General features: G+C 40.3%; 1 protein-coding gene across 1 annotated transcript; it reads left to right on the top strand.

Moving 5' to 3' along the window:
- Window positions 1–287: 287 nt before the first annotated feature.
- Window positions 288–884, top strand: LOC307109859 (uncharacterized protein C11orf87; the record flags this gene model as incomplete). The annotated part of the gene is made up of 1 exon (XM_079788820.1): window positions 288–884. The coding sequence occupies one exon, from the start codon at window positions 288–290 to the stop codon at window positions 882–884; it is 597 nt and encodes a 198-aa protein (XP_079644946.1).
- Between the last annotated feature and the right edge of the window lie 16642 nt (window positions 885–17526).

Raw genomic sequence — 17526 nt, 5'->3', positions numbered from 1 at the left:
ACTCCCCTAACCTAGCCTGTTCTCTTTGCAGCCCGGTGCCTTGGCAAAGGAAAAGGGGCGCTTGGACACGCGTTCCAGGCGGGTCCGGAGAGCCTTTCCTGGGCGCCCTCGCTCTCCTGACGTCTTGCTTGCCCGCAGTTACTCCCTCAGCCCTTTGCTCCTGCGCATCCACTCCCACACCGGGGAGCAGTTTCGGTTGGCGCGGGCTCCGTCCTCCCTTGGCCGGTGGGAACGGCGTGCCCTAGAGAGGAAGTCTGGTAGGCCCGGCCCCTCCCAGCCCAGCGCCCATGAGTGCCAGGGCGCCCAAGGAGCTGAGGCTGGCGCTGCCGCCTTGTCTCCTCAACCGGACCTTTGCGTCCCCCAACGCCAGCGGCAACGGCAACGCGAGCGCCCGCGGCCAGGGCACAGGCGGCGGCACCTGCATTACGCAGGTGGGACAGCAGCTCTTCCAGTCCTTCTCCTCCACGCTGGTGCTGATTGTCCTGGTCACCCTCATCTTCTGCCTCATCGTGCTGTCCCTCTCCACCTTCCACATCCACAAGCGAAGGATGAAGAAGCGGAAGATGCAGAGGGCTCAGGAGGAATACGAGCGGGATCACTGCAGCGGCAACCGCGGGGCCAGAGAGCCCCCGGCCAGTGGCCAGGTCCCAACCCACGTAAAAGAAACCCGGCTGGAGAGGCAGCCCCGGGACTCCGCCTTCTGCGACCCCGCCAAGGCCTCCTCCTCCACCTCCTCCTCCTCCTCGTCCCCAGGCCTCCCAGGCCAGGGTCCCTATGCTCCTCCGCCTCCGCCCCCCGCCCCCAGTCCGCAAGGAGCACATGGCACCTCCTCCTGTTTGGACACAGCTGGCGAGGCCCTTTTGCAAACGGTGGTACTGTCCTGATCGTCTAGCCCCTCTCCTCCTCCTTCCTTGTTTCCAGCATCTTTGCAGTCCTCGCTCTTCCCCTCAGTCCTCCCTCTCACTTTTCTCTGACCTCTCTTTCCTTTTTCTTCTTTCCTTATTTGCCCCCCCCCCCCTTACTGTTTCTCCTCCGCCGAGGCACTGTGCGGTATTTGTAAATATTGGGTAAGGAAAGTCTCGGAAGAAGAAATAACGCTGATAATAATACTTTATTATTGATATTTATAGTAATTATTATAATACCAATAACACAATCCAAGCGCATGACAAATCACGTAATTTCTCATTGTCAGTGAAGGATGCGTCTTCCCTCTCCACCCTGCGCCCCCGCCCCCCACACACACAATAAGGAGGAGAAACCGCACAAGCTACCAAATATATAACAGGTATTAACCCTGGAGCAAAGAGTGGAGGGGCCCGGTGTGTTGTACATAGCTGTCAGGTTAAGGTTCCCTTACCCTCTGCCCCCCAAGCTTTCACTTTCCCATCAGCTTCCCTCCCTTCCTCATTCCCTCCCTCAGCCAGGCTCAGGCAATAGTATATGATGAAGAAAACGTCTACATTAAGCACCAGGACTACCAGAGGCCGCAGAGACAGTCCCAGAAAAAAATGTTTATGACAGGTACTGCTCTCCAGTCATTCCTCTTCTCACTCCTTAGTTAACCATTCCCTTTTCCAGGACCAGGCATTTAAATTTACTTTTAGATATGCCCCTCGCTGGCCGAGCATAAGTACATTAAAAATCTTTAAGTTAGTTTTTAAAAATGTACTGCTTTAGCTCCCTGCCCCAACCCCACCTGTACACCTTTGACTTGTGGCATTTTCAGGATTCACAAAGGACTCGGGAGCTGTCCAGCCAGGTCTGGTGCTGAAATAGTCTCACAGAACTGGTTCCTTTTTTTTTGGTTGCGCAGGCCAAGGAGGGGCTTTTTGGAAAGTGACTATTCTATTTTTTGTTGGTTTCTTTCTTCTTTTTCTACAACCGAGTTTGTGTGTACTATCGATTTTATTAATACTTAATATTGTATAAGTTACCTTTTTGTAAAAAAAAAAAAAGTATTAGGTGATGTTCAGTACTGAAAGTGCAGTATCTAACCAACCAGAATGTTTTTGTTTAATTTTTAGGACAAGTATACTTTTGTTATACATTTGTTACATCGGTACGAAATTCAGAAGCAAACTATAGTTCTATTCTACGTCCTCCAAACTGTATATTCTTGTTCTTAATTTCCAGCTGTTGGTATAATGGTTATCACTGGATGAGAGATTCAGTGGTGCAGGTCTGGCTTCTGCTGTTTCCAGAAGTGTTCTTTTGTATCTTACTCTGTAGTAGACTGTTATATAAATATAACACATATGTTTTTCTTTTTCAAATAACAGAAACAACCACAATAGAAAACAAATAATGGATGTGCAGGAATGCCATCTATTAAAACATGGCTAATATTTAAACAGTGCCTGTAGTCCTCCCTGCATGCAATTACTACCTGGAGGCAGTAGTGTGTATGCTTGCTTGTACTGTATGTGTTTGGAGGTGAGACTGGTGGGGATGTTGGGCAATTTGGATGACAGGACATGCAAATTTCAAGAGAAGTTAAACCCAGTAACTACTTATAGGATAAAAATATTTGCAGCTTGCTTACTTAGAAATCTGTGCTTGCATCTGAAATGTGGCAAAGGAAGTGTTCTCTTTCTCTTTATGAGTCTGGCTTACCTAACTTCAATGAGTACATGAAGAAAGGTTAAAAAAAGGAAAATGAGAAAAAAAGATTAATTGTTGTTGTAAGGTTTTGTTTTTGTTGTTTTTGTTTGTTCTCTCTCCTGATGCCAGAGAAGGCAATCTATGCTAGTAATGGAGTCCACCAATGGTTGCTTACAACTATGTTTCCCCTGGACTGATGATGGTAAGAGCAGAGCATATTGCAATCTTAATTATATTCAATGACATCCCTTCTTGGAAACCAATTCTTGACAGCTATTCAAACATTTGGAAAATGTATGAGTGAGAATGTTATACAAAAAGCTCAAAAGAGTCCTTTCTAACCTACAGGGTGTAAAGCAACAGTGCCCCTAAGTGCATCCCTCTCCCAAGTAATTAGTAGTTCTAGATTCTTTGCCCTGGTTCCAAGCATATGTGCTTTTTCCCAGAGAAAGAGATACCTCTGAGGTTAAATCGCCCAAACTCAGTCTGCATCTTTTATAAACAATAATTAAATAAGCTTAATTTTAATCACCCATTAGATATTCACTCAAGCCCTTTCCTGAAGCACAGAGGATCATCATTTAAACATGCCATGTGTTAATATTAGGGAGACCAGGTACATAATCTTTGGGTACAATATATTAAACAATGAACCAGATTCTCTCCAGTGCCTTAGTCACTTCCTAGTAATAGGTAAAAGAGTGCATTAACTCCCTCAGGCCACTAGGAAACTCTTTACTGCATCAGAGTTATACGTTGCACATCAGAAGGACTAAGGCACTGTGAAAAAGAAAGTCCATTATTATTTGTAGTTCACCCTCATCTGGCTGTAGCTCTTTAATAACTTATTACAGAATGACTTTTGGATTTGAAATTTGAATAGAATCAAGGACTCAGAAGGGAGCTTCCTTATTTCCATTGACTCCATTAAGTGCGTGAGTATTACTTTCTACCCCTTATTTGGTGCACTCTTTATAGTGAATAATTTCCCATTTGATTAAAAGCAATAAGATGTTCTGTTGTGAGCAATGCTGGATGATGATTCCATTTCCTTGGTGCTGAAGCCACTCCTACATTCTTGCCTTATGAATCATAGTGCATTCAAGGCATGCAATAATAATCCCCTTCCAAGGAGCAGCCTGTACACTCCAAGGGTAATTATGAAATTGTCCTGTGCAATTTACCTCCAAAGGAATAGAGGAAACAGAAGAAATGATAGCATTATGAATATTGTTTTTTAAAAAATACCTTGCTATCTCTAAACATGGGCACACATCCATAACATACTCTTATTGGGCATCTTTAAATATGTGTGCCTTTTTCCATTAATTGACTCTGGTTTAATATGTTTAATACTGCTGTGTGTGAAGATGATGTGGTTTGTGAGTCAAATTTCATGCTGAGTTTAATATTCTCAGAACCCTAAGCTTCCAGCAAAATCACTTGAGACTCTTTATGAGAGAGAATTACCTGAAGTCTAGTAATGCCAGTCCCACCAAATTATTGCAATAGGCACATATCCAAGCAATTTGCACAGATCCTGTTTAAAGTATTGCTTCTTATAAGAGCTCAATTGACAGTCTAAGGAGTTTGGGATGCTATCAACAGAGCATTTGGATTTCATTAATATAAAACAAAAGACAATCTGGAAATAGCTAAATTTATTTTAAAGATTTTATTCACTGATGTCCCGTCAAACTAATTGCTTCAAATCCCTATAGCTATAGCTCAACTTCTGCACTTGCTATTCCATATTAATAAGATGGCATGCTTGATTCATATTGTTTTTAAAAATGAAGAAAAAATGGAGAGAGAAAGCATTATGTCAACTGTATGGGACTCTGAATCTTAAAGATGTAGATGGATATAATCTTCTTTAGAATTTATATACACCCATAGATATGTATTTATATATGCATACATTTTGTACAAATTTACAATGGACTTTTTGTATTCTCTTTCCTGCCATTACAAGAATGAGATGGAAACCAAATAGTTGTTCCATCCTCTTATCCAGAGAGGATACTGAGAAGTCAGGTATATGCATGTACTTATTTCTCTGAGGTCAAATCTGAATGCCTTTCTCTTTATTTAATGAAAGGGGAGAATTCTAGTTGGCTCAGGAAATTGGTAATTAGATAAGCTTCCTTTCATAGGTAGTGACTCAAATTAGCAATGATAATGAACCTGTGACCATATCTATGTGGTCTTAATATCTAGGTGGAAAGCAAAAAACACCTAGAATAGATTTAGGACCACCTAGACCACAAACCTGGATTGTTGCTCGATTTTCTATTTTTAATCTATATGTTGTGTGGAAATAAAACATATCTGCATAGCTAAAGGTAAAGTAAAAATATGACCATTATATGTTTAGTTTGATAAGTAGTTTTTGGAAAATATGGATAAATTAGCTTTAAAAAACTTTGGCATCTGACTTTTCCACCATTTCTATTTATATCAATTGAATTAATTAGGTAATGTTTAAAATTCTATTTTTTTCCCATTGTGCAGACATATGCTTTAAATTCTTTTCTGTGGGTGACAGTTGAGCAATTGCTAGTTGTTATATTGTGGAACCTGTAGGTTAAATTATAACCAGAAACTTGCATCTGATCTGGTCAGACTCCTCAGGTCCACTTTGAATCAGAATCTGAAAAGCCACTTATCTGGGCCAGCCTCTGTTGAAACTAATAATTGTGGCTTATAGATATTTCATTTACCTGAATTGATTTATTTATAGAGGGGTATTTAATCATTGGACTGAATAATAATTTATCCTGATTCTGATTTTTTTGTTTATTTGATAACATCTGAGAAATAACTTTGATGGCTTAACATCAATCCTTATTAATGTCACCAACCCAATAATACAATTGGTGCCATGTAGGAATGTTTAGGTAAGAATAAGAATTTAATTAACTTTAATCGGGGACAATGTCTTATAAAGTGGTTCTATGTGAGGCAGAGACTTGTGACTTAATTGGGTTGTTTTTATAGAGAGATTGACAATAGTGATGACAACAAGAACAACAACAGAAAAACTGATTTTTGAACTCAAATATATCTAAGAAACAATAATAAAACAGATATTAGAATTCATGGAAAATTTGTTTTGCTTTTCTATCAATAAAAAGTTTTCTTGTTAAATGGCTTTTTGGACACTTTCCTTATTAACTTAATGTATAATATAGCAGGATTACAAAAGTACTCATTATATTACCCTCAGATGCTCAAAGGAATTAGTTTTTATTTTTTTAAATTCTATCACTCATCTGACCTTCTTCACAAACCAGTTGCATCTGAGAAACAGGCAGTGTCTAACTTTTGGTATAACCCAATACACTGAGTGCAGTAGAATTTAGCAATCCTTTTAGGCAGATGCTCAGGCTCTTTAGGTTGTATCCTTAGTCTCCCAGATTTCCTCTTTCCCTGTCTGCACTTCTCTAATATACTAGTAACCAGCTGTATAGGGAAAAGGTATAGTTGGCATGATTTTGTGGCAGTTAAGGGAAGAGAGGTGGTCTCAGATTCATATATATTCCTATGGATTTTAGCTGAACCCTGCTGAAAAGCAGCTGATTGGAACTGCTCCATAGTTGGTCTATTCAGCTTTTGTGCTGACATTCACCGCTGCAGTCTTGGACCCCGGACCTTTGTCCTGGTCTAAAAGTCATCATCTTTTACCCCCACCCCACTCACACCCCCCATTGACCTCTCCCAGCCCAGGCCTTCACCCTCCTATTGTCTGTGCTCATTGGTTATGCTTATATGCATACAAAGGGGGACGACATATGTAATACTTTCAACAATAAAAATTTAAAAAAAATTAAAAAAAGAAAAGAAATTACTGCTTGCCCAATACTATGCTGATTGCTGGAGGAACTAAGAAATAAACTGTCCAAATGAAAAAAAAAAAATCATCCATAGAAATGTATACCTCTTTCCCCCTGCAATCTCTAGGTCCAGATTTTTTATTTTGTCCCCTTCTTATAGATATAGGAACTTCTGTGTGCCTTGAATACCAGGGACCTACTCTTGCAAGGCATGGGTTCTAGCTCAGGATCATCCATCTCTGTACCTCCCACTGCCACTTCAGTTCTGCTAGCCTTGCTCCATTTCAGAGAATGCCATGAAGGATTTCTTCTGAGGTTTTGTAGCCCCATTCTAATACATTCCAGGGGGAGAGGGTTGCCACTTAGCCCTAAGCTTTGGGCGTATCCAAAGCTATTTAGATGTTTGTGAAGCACCACCCGCTTTGTCTTGACTTCTAAATGTGTGTGCAGAAGAGAAGCATGCAGTCCTTAACAGCTGCCTACTTGTTTTTCTTTTCTGTCTCATTTTTAAAATAAAAATTGTCCCAGACTACAGCAATCAGATTTTCCTCTCACTGCCCCCTCTTTTTTTTTTCTGCCTGAGACTCCTTCTACTATCCTACTCTTGCAGTGGACTCTGTCCCCTTGTTTCTAACTTCAGCCTGTCCAACAAGTGGCAGTGGGCAGGATGTAAGGAGACCGAGAGATACGTTTATTGATAGGGATTCTGAATTGGGAGATATTTCAAACATGGAATGCTACCATACTAAATTTTGTATTCCTGCAGACCAGGTACACGTGATTAAGGTCCTACTCTCCCTTTTTCTACATTTGTTTTTTCTCTTAATTTATACCAAATACCTTCAAGTGTACCAGGTAGCTAGCAAATCTGGGTCCTGATAGAATCTTTTACTTTATATCACTATTTGGTATACAAGAGGGTATATAGTCTTTTCCCAATACTGGCCCATCGCTTCACCCTATCCCCCACCCTCTAGGAACTGCAGATTGTATGTTGAAAATGTTTCCTTGAGTTGGGATAAATGTCTAGTGGATGTTCAATACTGGAGTGGAGATGAGTAACTATCTCTAACTAAAGGCAGTAGGAAGAAGGATTAGTGCTTAACTCAATCTCTAACTGTGGCCCTTTTTATTCCCAGAAAGTAATTATTCTCTAACCTCACCTATTTGGCTTAAGAGAGAGATGGGTATTCACGTAGTTTGATCTCATAAGACTGACAATGAAGCTACTGGCTGACTCTTGGATCTCCTTGGGTGGACTAAATTGACGAAATACCAGCTGGGTGTTCTCTTTCTGATTAGTTGTTTAAGTTCAATTTCTTCTTGTACAAATACCATCTCCAAATATGTCCCGATCTTGAATTGGTGCTGATAGTTTTAAACCTCTCTCTGAAAAGTTGGCTCTACTTTTCAACCTTTACAGACCAAGAAGAAAAGGGGGTCTAGTGTTAACTTTTCTACCTTATGCTCACCATCCTTTATTTGCATCTGCAAATCCCCTCTTCGTCATGGCCCACTCAGGATTTTTAATTTTAGCCTAGAGATTTATATTCACTCCATGGTGCAAAAATTTGCTACACCCAGGTTCTAAAGAGTTCTGGGAAACACCCTCAAATGCACAAAGGTGGCAACAATGCTCACTTTCACATATAGATATTCAAAGCAAATGTGGCTTCTCTGTTATCCTATAATTCATCTTCTCTTTCTGTTTTCTCTCTTTCCTCTGCCCCTTTCCAATGTGGTGTCTGGTTATGATTTACGTTATCTATGACTGGAAGAAGAGGAAGGTTCCTCAGAACTGTGCAGCATTAAAGGGATTCTTTCTGATTTGAGCTGCAGAGTGGCCAGTCTGGGAAACAAGTTCCAGCTAGTACCCACCGCTGTAGCCTACAATCCTGGGCATTTTAAAATGTAGTTCCAAATTCTGAATCTGCAACGGCTTTTTTGTTTCAAGTGCAGGATTTTGTTATTTTGCTGTGTTCTAAGCTTCGCTGCCCTCCTCCCCCTCAACTGGGACAAACAGGAATCTCAGAGTCCCTTAGTACATTCTCTTCAGACAATGGGAAATAGGAAGCCTTCTAGTTGCCTATTGCCCACTGTCCCAGTGCCACTGCCTTCCTGTAGAAGGCAGAATACAGTAGCTCTTTGCTGTAAAGCCCCCCCCTCCTGTCACCAGGGAGTTTTCCCAAAGCACCCACTAGCCTCAAAGTCTTCAGGCTCTTTGATCCTGTCAGAATGCTTATCAAAGGCCCCCCTTCCTTGCTGTTTGTCCCTGAATCAAGGGTTTTGGGTAGGCAAGAATTTTGAAATTTACCTCCCTTAGTAACCATTTGATTCTGTTCTCCCCCCGCCCCCCCCTGCAAATTACCCAGGACTGGGGAAAAATAGACTTTCTATATGGCTCCTTAAAGGCCTCTTCTGGTAAAAAACAGTCAGGAAGGGGTAGATTTTGTACTTTTTGCTTTCTAAATGCCATGTCTTATACCCTCACTCCAACCTCATACCTAAGTCTTAAAATGGAGATTACAGTGTGAAAAAGTGATTGGCCCACTGATAAACTTAGGAAAGTGCTTCCAAAATATTTTATTAGTTACACTTGTTTACGCATAAGTGGTTATTTCAAGTTGAATGGCAGGAATTCAATGACATCAGAAAGACACCATCTTTCCCTTTTATTTGCCACTGTGTAAAGTTCCAACTGAGCCCTTAACTAACATAAGAGCTTGATTCCAGTGGTTTAAGTTTAAGTCCCTGTCAAGTACATTGGAGAGAGATCATAGGTGTCACCAGTATTTTGTGCTTCAGTATGGAGCAGTCTTCTAGAGATCCTGTGATAGAAAGGACCGGAGGAAGTGTAAGTCCCTAAGTTCAAAAGGGCAGCCATCATCAGAAGAACAAAGAAAGGAGAGGCCAGAAGACACACTTCTAAAGCTTTGCCCTGTGGGTTGGACCCCCTCCACCAGTCACAGTGTATCTTGGGCACAAAGTGTGGTGAGAATGTGGTCATGATGTGGCAGGATTATTTGCAGGGTCTACTGAGTTAGTCCTATTTGTTGACTCATAACTCCACTCCTTTACTCCAGTTATATGGCTCTGTTTTTCACAGTTGCCAGCAGTACCCACTGTTTGGCCACATTCCATAGTTAATTCTGGATTGACTACTGATTAGGTGTCATTGCTAGATTAAAAAAAAATTTGGTGAGATGATTCCTTTTTTATACCTGTAACATTTGAGAGTTCATTCAGTAAACAGATACTCATTTCAGAGTCCAGTATATGCTAGCCAGCCATCATCTTGAGTGCCAAAAATATAGCAGTGAGCAATATAGGTAAAATGTTCTTCCCTCATGGGGATTTAGTTCTAGTGAAAAGAGACAAAAATAAAACACTTAAGTTAATTAAGGAGTATGTTATAGGGAGAAAAGTGCTCTAAAGACAATAAAGCAGGAAAAAAGAATAAGGAGTGTGCCAGAAGAGAGTGTTGGGATTTTTAAAGGGTGGTCAGAAAAGGACTCACTAAAAAAATGATATTTGAGCAAAAACTTGAAAAAGCCATACATTATATGAGTTAGTTGATTAAAATTTATTTGACTAGAAGGATTTGTTAAACTGGTTTCATCCAAACCCCTAATTCTGCAAATGAGCAAATAGAGATTTTGGTAGGGAGAAGGAAAAAAAAAAGATGCTTGCTGAATAATGAACACAAGTAGGGAAGAGGGGTAAAATCTGCTCCTAACCTTGAGGAGCTTATAGTTGAATTAACAGATAAATTTCAATTATGTTCAAGTGTGTAAATAATTATATATAAAAGGTACTTTGGGAGCACAAAATAAATAATAACTGTGTAAAGGAAAGCTAGAAAATGTTTTCCAGAGGAGTTAATACTTTTTTTGGGTTTTAAAGGGTGAGTAGTAGTTTACCAAGAGGTAAAAAAAAGTGTTTTAGGCAGAAAGAAAAGCATGTTCAAAAGCATAGAGGTAAGAGTGTTGTGCATATTTTGGGAATGTTATGATGTTCATATTGGGAGAGATTTAAAAGAAGTATGAAAAGTAGAAGTAAGCCAGATCATTAGTCCTTTAAGAGTAGCTTTTGAGAATTTGTCTTTTGTGGTCAGTGGGGAGTCAGTGAGGAATTTTGAATATGGAGTTATAGATTTGGATTTTTAAAAAGATAACTCTGGCAGCATCAATGCATAGAATAGATGCAATGGTGGTTGCAGAACTGGATGTAGAGACACCAGTTATAAAGCAACTGCAGTAATCTTGCAATACATGATGAGGGTTTGAACCAATGTGGATGGGGATGAAAAAATATGGATATATTTGACAGCATGTTAGGTTATGGAATTGATGGAGTTGGTGATTACTAGATACATGGTGTGAAAGAGAAAAAGCAGAAAGAGGAGAAAAGGGCAGCGTAGATTTATGCTTTCTATTTTGTGGATTAGGGCAACCCTGCCCTGGGTCCTGCTTAGCTGTCATGACTTGGGGACAAAGTTAATCATTAATAAGAGGGAGTACCAGTGGAGGTTTGGGTTTTGCTTGCACAGCCTGAATGCGTTAGACCCAGGCCATGCTCAGACTGTGGCGAAGCTTAGCTCTATGGAGCAGCCTACAATTTGGCATTTGAGCTTCAAGGAATGGTACCATCACTAATATGTAATTTCTAAATGAATACTCATCATCTGTCAAGTTGTAGGAGTTTTCCACATATCTAGAAATATGTGTGTTCTGACATTAGCTTTTAGTCCATGTGTTCTGAGACATGCCTGCAGAGAATTATGAAGTTATATAGGATCTACTATAAACCCTGCTTGACTCTATTGGAATGGAAAAATGATCAGATAGATACCATTGGCAGTGATAAGAATTGATATACTTCTGAGAAGGAATCCTAGGGTATTGGTGAATTTGATGAAAAACCAATATAACTAGGATTAAAGGGAAAATACCCCAGTTCAAATCTTGGCTCTGCCATTTGGTAGTCATGAGACTTTGGAAAAATTCTTTAATTTTCCATGCTTCAGTTTTATGAAGTTTTGTTGTGTGGATTAAATGAGAAAATAAATGCAAAGGTCTACCAATAGTGGGCAATGAGTGTATGGCAGTTCCTATTTTCCTCCTTTATGTGGATTGGGTAGGAGAGGAAGAGGGTAGCTTTCTGTTAGATTTTTAGTAGCAAACTTATATACTTTGTGCTCTAAAGTCACGTTCCAGTCTGTAGGAAAGTGCCTGGCACATGGTAGTTATTCAATAAAAATGTGAATAAATGAATTTAAATTCTATGGACCCATGCCAGATGAAATATTGTGATACTACTATAGGAGTCTAGCCAGAATCATACCAGAAGCAGAAAAGTGAAAATCAATAAGATATTTGTGATAGTCACCAATTTTATTTGACTTCCAGATTGCAATAACAGTAGCTTCATTGGAATCATTGGCATTTTCCAATAACTTATATCTTCAAAGAATGTGTTGCCAATACAGTGCTCCCCATCACACACTATCCTTACTCCATCCTTGTCTGCATAGCCCAGCAAAGGACCTGAGTCTTAATACCTCCCCTGGCTGGTACAGGAACAGTGAGTCAACCATAGGAACTGAGGCCTAATTTGTTGAAGGAAAAGGATCGGGTAAGTGATCAGTCACCTGGCATTTTCTGTATTCACCAAATCTTCTGCAGTGGGGGAAATGCTGAAGAAGATAGGACCCAATCCTTTCAAAGAGATTCTGACTCTGGGAGACAAGATTTCCAGAATGAAACAACACAAGCAAAATCAAGTTGAAGTGGCAATCACAGTTAAATAATAAGCCAAGTTGAATGAATGCAAACTGATCACTGTATAATTATTCATGTTCAGAAAAGGACCCATAAGATTCCACTTATATTTAGACAGAGAAATCTGGGTCAGAAAGTAAGATTTGGAGTTCAGGCTAAGAGAAGCCGAGGCTCTGTCCCTTTGGACTACAAAGCATGTTGCTGTCCCTGTACAGCTTTATGAACACTACGGGCGTTGGGCAGAATTGCCATAACCCATTGTTCCTCTTTTTAATCCTTCCACTACTTCACAACGCTCTCAGGCTCTCCATATGGCTCCATGTTCCACTCTGTGCTCTACATCCACTTGAAGATTGTTCCTCTTCTTATGAGGTTTCTGGACTCAATTCCAATGTGTGGAGGGAGAGGTTTCCCACACCAACAGTATAGCACAATTTATATTGAGGCACAATTCTTGGATCCCAGCTGGATGTCCTATAATTCAAGTCAATTCTGACACTGTCTCCTGGAGATAGCATCGGATTCCCCAGGTAAAGGGTTCAGTCACACAAAACTGTGCCACCCCTACTTCAGATGCCAGTTGAAGTTTGGGTTGTTACCTGTGTTTCTGAACCACTGACTATAAATTAGAGGTTCCCATGACACTCTCCTTGGGTTTGATTAATTTGCTGGAGTGTCTTACAGAACTCAGAGAAAATATTTTACTTACTAGATCACTGGTTTATTATAAAAGAATATATCTCAGGAATAGTCAGATGGGAGAGAGGCATGGAGCAAAATTTGAGGAAAGGGCATGGAGCCTCCATATCTCTCCAGGTGTTCCACTCTACCCAAATATCCACGTGTCCACCAACCCAAAACTAATCTGAGCCCTGTTCTCTAAGGTTTTTGTGGGGGCTTTATTACACAGGGATGGTTGATTAAATAATTTACTATTGTTTATTCAACTCTATAGCCAGCCCCTCTCCCCTTCTAGGAGGTCAGGAGGTGAGAAGGAAATTTCCAACTTTCTAATCTCATGGTTGAATCTACTGGCAACCAGCCACCATCCTTAGGTGCCTCCTCATTAACATAACAAAAGGCACCTATATCACTCTCAAGACTTAAGAAATTCCAAGGGTTTTGGGAACTGTGAGCCAGGAAACTTGGACTAAAACCAAATATATATGAGAAATATGTTTGGTCATCTGAGTGACCAAACACATATCTTTCTCCAAATCACAAACTGCATTTCTTAAAATTATATTTTCTACTTAGATCATTGTCTCTCTCACAATTCAAAATGAAAGTGTAAATTCCTGTCATAATATTATCTGTGACCTATTCCTTTCCTTCTTAGAAGTGAACTCTTTACAATATCGAGCATGTATAGTTAGTATTAATCACCAACAATAATTATTAATGATTTAAGATAACATTCTCATTTTCATAGAAACATATAAGGCCTTGGGTAGAAGGAGAACTTTGGGTTCAAGAGGGTTGATTTCAGTACCCTTATCATCCTCCCAAGGGAGTAGCCACCTATCTAAATTTTCTCCCAGCAGGCAAGATCCAGGACAGATTAAGACCTGTAGAGGCAGCAGGCCTTGAAAAAAAGTGTGACTTCTCAATTTATCCCCATATTGTGATTTAATATAAAGATAACACAAAACTGTAAAATAAATAAGGAAGTCCTTGCATAAAGTTGTGTTTTGTTGTTTTGCCATGGCAACTATTTAAATGCTTTGTTAAAATAACTGTTTTTATTTTTTCACATTCAGACTGCCTGATAGAAAATCTAGCCAGCACCAAACGCACCCTAACAGAGTAACTTGGCAGCTTAATGTGACCTCTGTAAAGGCTAACATCTTAGATCACGACTGAGGGGCTGTCTGTGGAAAGTTAATCAACAAACCCTTTATACCTGCTGGTGTCAGTCCCCAAAGAAGGGGTGCTTTTGGATTCACACTGATATGGTTCCTCCTATGCAGGGAGGAAACACTGGGACCACAAGGTTTTGTCATATTTGGTTGACACTGCTTTCTACACTGCCCCTAAGGTTTGAGAGTCACCTTGGCTAAGTGGAGCATAAGAGCATGCTTAGTCTTGCAGCCTTTAACCGGTAGGCTCTTTGCCTCTTTGGATGCCACAACTTCCACAGGAGCTGGTGCGGGGCCATCAAGTCATCACTGACATAGGCCCCCTCTGAGTCACTCTTCCTGTGGACCTGTTGTGGAGTTTGCCCAGCCTTCATTCCCTTTCCTGGAATGCAGAAGAAAGAAAAATATCAGGGAGAAATCTTTAGAAAGACCCCATTTCAACCCAACAGGGCATCATTGTTGACCTTTGTTCTTTTTCCTTCTAGGAATCCATCAATATCATTTAAAGGAAAATTTCATTTAGCACCGCTTATGATCTATTCCATCTAAATTCATTCTGGGTGACTTTGTTTACACCTGCTTTGTATTTAACCAAGATATATTAGTTAACCTTCAAGATAAACTTTCAGGGACTATTATTTCATTTTATAAATGAAAAACAGAGACTTAGAGAGATTGATTTTCCCATGATCACTCAGGTAGTAATTTGTCAAGTCTGGATTTAAATTAAGGTTTGCCTAACTCCAAAGCCTTTATCTTTCTTTTCCATGCCACTAGAGCAAAATACTATTCCTGTGACTTTTTCATATCAATTTTAAATAATTGGATTATTTCTGTGAGACCATTTAAGCACTCTGTGAAGCTCACCTCAATAACAAAGGGACATAGCAAACCAAAAATATATACAGCCTGTTAGAGCACTCCTCAAAATGCAGTACAGGGACCCATTTACATCAGAATCTGAAGGGTGTCTGTGTATAGCAGAGAGTATTATGAAGCCTATTAAATCTATTGGTGACCTGGGCCCTGCCCACAGTTACAGATCTGAATTGCTGGAGATGTCTTAGGAATTTGCATCTTTAGAAACCCCCCCCCCCCCAAAATGATGTTAACACACACTGAAACCATTTCAGATGGATGCCTAATGAGGAAGAATGAGGATCTTGAAGGACATCTAATATCTGTATATTTTATCAGTATTTGAATGGGAAACAGCTAATTTTTCAGGATTCTGTGGAGGACATATGCTAATTATCTGTGGTACTGGTGGAAGAGAAACACTATTTCTCTGTGTAGTAACATGTAGCATTTCTGCTGAAGAGAATGGCCCAGCTTTTTGATCCCTGTTCCTTTTGTTGCCATGAAGAGATGGAAGAACCTCATGATCCTCAGACCCTGTTATAAGAATCAATAAATCTGACAAGGTCTCTCCTTCCAAAGACAAATAAATGGAATTATGCAGATTGAGTTGGCAAAGTCATTGCCTCTGAAATACACCTAAAAGCTAAGGGCACTCGCCAGATTGTATGAAACAGAGCTGTGGCCCAGAGGCAGTACACAACAGCTCCAAATAAAATGCTACCAAAAAAAAAATAAAAATAAAATGCTACCAATATAGCTATTATTATATTGGCATCACTGGTGAAAATAATCAGTCATTCCTTTAGGACTAAAGAAGATCATGTGGTATAACAAAAGTACTAGTATTATTCTTTTCCAATGAGTCAGATACAGAGGGAAAACAGCTTAAATTATGTCGAAGAGGAAGGAAGGATGAGGAAAGGGGCTTCTATATGAAAAGTGGGGCCAAGACGTCAAATGTTTGAAATGGAGATTTGGCTTGTTCATTAAAAAATGATAGTAATGGAATGATTGGAAAGGTTTTTCTATCATTTATTCAATAATGAACCGCTTAAATGATGCTAAAATTTTTGAGTTATTCATTCTTCTCAAAACTCTGCATTGGGAGTTGTCCTTACCCATAATTTACTGATGAGAAAACCAGGTTTAGAGAAGGTGGGTGACTTGGTGAGGCCACATGGTGACTTGCAGAGCCTGTCTGGCCTTGGAGCTCTGTTTCCCTCGATTCTGTCGGAATCACCCTATTTCTGTGTTGTCTCTGCATTCCCATCCAGGTTCTTTGCTGACAGCAGGTTATGCCTGGTCCAAAATGAGAATTTTTTCCTCTGTGGTTGCCTGCTCCATGAATGCTGAAAAAGGCATATAGCAAGGGATTCAAAATCCCTCTCAGCTTATTTATGCCACCTGTCTCTACATTCTGATGGAGAAAGAGCTGGCCAGGTGCAGATAACCCATTTTTGAATTGTGATAGGGTCTAGTTAGGAGCATAGTGTCTAGAGTAAGACTACCTGGGTTTAAATGCTGTACCCATGACTTATGAGCCATGTGAAAGTGATTTTGTGCAGGTTAGTTAATCTCTCTACTCCTTAATCTTCAGATTGCCAAAACTACTATGAGAATGAAAGAGTGAAAGTGTTGCAGTGAGGATTAAATGAGTTAATATATTAAATAAATGAATATATGACTAGCACAAAGTAAATGCTCAATAGATGTTGTTGCTATGTTTGTTATCGTTAAAAAGTAGTAATTAGGGGCTTCCATCAAGATGGCGGCACAGGTAAATGTGGTACTCAAAGCCTCCTACAACCACATCAAAATTACAACTAAAATACAAAACCACCACCATTCATATAGACCTGAAATCTATTTGAACAGAAGTCCTACAACTTTAGGGTATAAACAAGAAGCCACATAGAGACTGGCAAAAGTAGCAGAGATGAGGAAGGGGCTGGTCTAATACCCACATGTGGCAATAAAAATTGGGAGGGATTTCTGGACTGCAGAGGTCCCCTCTGTGGAGCGAGTGGGTCCTAGCCCCACCCTAGGTTCTGTAGCCCAGGGTTCCAGTACTAGGAAGAGAAGTACCCATAACTTCTCACTGTGAAAACCAACAGGGATTGTGGCTGCACGAGAATGAGGGCTGCTAAAGTCCCAGGCATTCCTCTTAAAGGTCCCTCACACAGACTTACATGGACTCACTTGCTCTCAGCAATAGTGCTGGGGTGGCAACAAGAAAATTGCCAGGGACATATGGGAAGAACTGAATTGTCTGGCATCTGGGAAAGAGCTGAAAGAGCAGCTTTCTCCCAGACAGAAGTGCTGGCGGATCCCATTGTTTTTTGCTGAACCCTCCTCCCACAGACTCCAAAAGTGGGCACTATATCTGGTCTCCATCAACCTGTCTAACATGTTCACCCCACCCTGTTTATTCCCTGAGACCCCCTCCCCCGAACTGGGGGCCTACCCAAGATTTCTCAACAGAAACTTTAAAGGCCAGAAGTGATTGGCACAAAATATTCAAAGTAGTGAAATGTAAGGATCTGCAACCAAGATTAATCTACCCAACAAAGCTGTCATTTATAATAG

This window comes from Cnephaeus nilssonii (assembly GCF_951640355.1).
Source record: "Cnephaeus nilssonii genome assembly, chromosome: 13".
NCBI classification, from domain to species: domain Eukaryota; kingdom Metazoa; phylum Chordata; class Mammalia; order Chiroptera; family Vespertilionidae; genus Cnephaeus; species Cnephaeus nilssonii.
Note: the sequence above shows the minus strand (reverse complement) of the source record. Positions and strands in the feature narration are given on the sequence as shown.